This window comes from Condylura cristata, unplaced genomic scaffold, assembly GCF_000260355.1.
Source record: "Condylura cristata isolate star-nosed mole 26May11 unplaced genomic scaffold, ConCri1.0 scaffold00069, whole genome shotgun sequence".
Taxonomy (NCBI): Eukaryota; Metazoa; Chordata; class Mammalia; order Eulipotyphla; family Talpidae; genus Condylura; species Condylura cristata.
This window is the reverse complement of record NW_004567170.1, coordinates 320,135-321,700: the sequence shown is the minus strand read 5'-3', so window position 1 is coordinate 321,700 and position 1,566 is coordinate 320,135. Positions and strand designations below refer to the sequence as shown.

The 1,566-nt window shown below is 72.0% G+C and overlaps 1 protein-coding gene across 1 annotated transcript in view; it reads right to left on the bottom strand.

The window, feature by feature from the left end:
• Positions 1-769: 769 nt before the first annotated feature.
• The window catches only part of KIF1A (kinesin family member 1A), a 36,985-nt gene continuing 36,188 nt past the window's right edge, over positions 770-1,566 (bottom strand). The window contains exon 18 of the mRNA XM_012734776.1: positions 770-1,065. Coding sequence (XP_012590230.1) covers positions 770-1,065 — 296 coding nt within the window. The remainder of the gene's footprint in view (positions 1,066-1,566) is intronic.

Sequence of the window (1,566 nt, the reverse complement as noted above, 5' to 3'; positions counted from 1 at the left end):
GCGCCTGTGTGTGCACCTTGAGCATGTGGGTGTGCGCCTGTGTGGGGTGTGAGTGTGTGCACCTGTGTGAGCGTGTGGACCTGTGTGAGCGTGTGGGCCTGTGTGCGTGTGAGCGTGTGCGCGCCTGTGTGCACCTTGAGCGTGTGTGTGTGCGCGCCTGTGTGTGGGGTGTGAGTGTGTGCACCTGCGTGCGTGTGCACCTGCGTGCGTGTGCATGTGCGCGCCTGTGTGTGCGCCTTGAGCGTGTGTGTGTGTGCGCCTGTGTGTGGGGTGTGAGTGTGTGCACCTGTGTGAGCGTGTGCACCTGTGTGCGTGTGCACCTGCGTGCGTGTGCGCGCCTGTGTGTGCGCCTTGAGCGTGTGGTGTGCGTGTGTGTGTGCCTGTGTGAGCGTGTGTGGGCGTGAGCGTGTGCACCGGCGCGGGTGCCCACGTGCGCTGCTCGGGTCAGTGGACAGACCGCGCCTCGGGCAAGGGGTGGTGGGACTCAGGCTCCCCCAGAACCAGGGCCCCCCTCTGCCAGCTCCTCGGGTTTGTTAAGGGGAAGGGGCACCCCGGGGGCGCGGGAGGCGCCCACGTGCGAACGAGCCCTTCCAAGCGCCGCCTCCCGAGCCCCTCTCTGCAGCCTGCCTGTCCAGTCCTGGCGATGACCAGCGGGGGGGGGCGGGGGGCAGGTTCTGTGGGGCGGCCGGGCAAAGGGGAGCGACTGGGCTGTGGCCACGGAGGCTCCGGCAGGGCGGTTCCCGGGGCAGGTGCGCTGGGCTGCCTGGCCTCAGTCACCTGTGCGGGGGTCAGGGCCTTGGAGGCCGGCTTCAGGCTGGCTGACCTGAGTGGCCGGCCAGGCCCGCACCGCCCCTCCCCTGGGAGCTCCAGGCTGCTCCCCGGCCGTCCCATCACGCTGGGGAGCACTGTCTGGGGACATCTGGGGGACACCGGTAGGGCCCTGCACCCACAGGGGTGTGCCCACGCCTGGCAGGGCCAGCGTGTGCCGTGGCTCAGACTCCCCCTCGGGCCCCTGGGGTGCAGCCAGGGCAGACCCGCGGGCACCTCGTCCTGCATCCTCACAAGCTTGGAAGGGAGCGGGCGTGAGACCCCGGGATGCCCAGACCCGGCGCCACGGGCGGCCAGCGGGGGGCTGCGGCGGGAGCGGTCACAGGCTGGGGTCACGGCAAGGCGGGAGGGGGCCCCGGACGGCCCCTGGCTCGGAGGCCCCCAGCCGAGGGGAGCCCTCCTGGCCCGGGGCTTCGGGTTCTGCTGCTGGTTTCCTGGGGGCCGGATGTGCCCTGGACGGGGCGGCGGGTGCCTGAGGACCCGTGGGCTTTTGGACGCGGCTGAACGGGCCCTGGCTGTGCCCAGGGGTGTCGGGGTGACAGAAGGACGGAACCGGCGCCCCGACGAGACGATTCCCGTTGGGAGCCCTGGCGGTCCTGCCCCTGGAGACAGTGGGGTTCCCGTCTTCTGGAGCCGCCAGGCTGCCCCCTGCGGCCTGGACACTTCTCTGCCCGCCAGGCCTGCCCGCCCTGGCCCCGCTGCCGCGGGCCTCCCACTGGCCCCCCACCGGCCTCGTCG